Raw genomic sequence first — 459 nt, forward strand, 5'->3', positions numbered from 1 at the left:
CGCCGCGGCGGCCCGCGGCGCACCTCACCTGCGAGGGGCGGCTCCACAGCGAAGGCGGCCATGGCGGCGGGAAAAGACGGCCCGCGGCTCTGCCAGGCGCGTTCAAACGGGGCGGAAGCGCCCGCCGCCGCCACTTCCGGGAGGCGCGGCCTGGCCATGGCGCCTGTCGGCCCCTGGCGGGGAGGGCGGGGGACGGGCCGCGGTGGCGACGCCGAGCGCCCCCTGGCGTCACCTCACCGCCCGGGCCCCGCCCCGGGGCGGGACATCACAAAGCGCTCCCGGCGGGTCCCGCCCCAATTGGTGGGAGCGCCGCTGCGTCACGCCGCGGGAGGGCGTCGCCGCGCMGCTGCGCCGCGCCGCGTCCCGGGAGCGCTCGGCTCCGCACCGTGCCTGGGGGCAGGAACTCGTAAGCCCCTAAGAACGGGAGACGAGGCGGAGAAGGTTACTCACCAGGGAAAG

General features: G+C 77.7%; 1 protein-coding gene across 1 annotated transcript in view; it reads right to left on the bottom strand.

Moving 5' to 3' along the window:
• NUP35 (nucleoporin 35) overlaps window positions 1-143 on the bottom strand; it is an 8153-nt gene extending 8010 nt beyond the window's left edge. Inside the window, exon 1 of the mRNA XM_085321901.1 lies at window positions 29-143. Within this exon, the coding sequence (XP_085178027.1) occupies window positions 29-62 (34 nt within the window). The 5' untranslated portion in view covers window positions 63-143. The remainder of the gene's footprint in view (window positions 1-28) is intronic.
• Between the last annotated feature and the right edge of the window lie 316 nt (window positions 144-459).

This window comes from Rhea americana, unplaced genomic scaffold, assembly GCF_003343005.1.
Source record: "Rhea americana isolate MKP2758 unplaced genomic scaffold, rheAme1 scaffold_12, whole genome shotgun sequence".
Classification (NCBI taxonomy): domain Eukaryota; kingdom Metazoa; phylum Chordata; class Aves; order Rheiformes; family Rheidae; genus Rhea; species Rhea americana.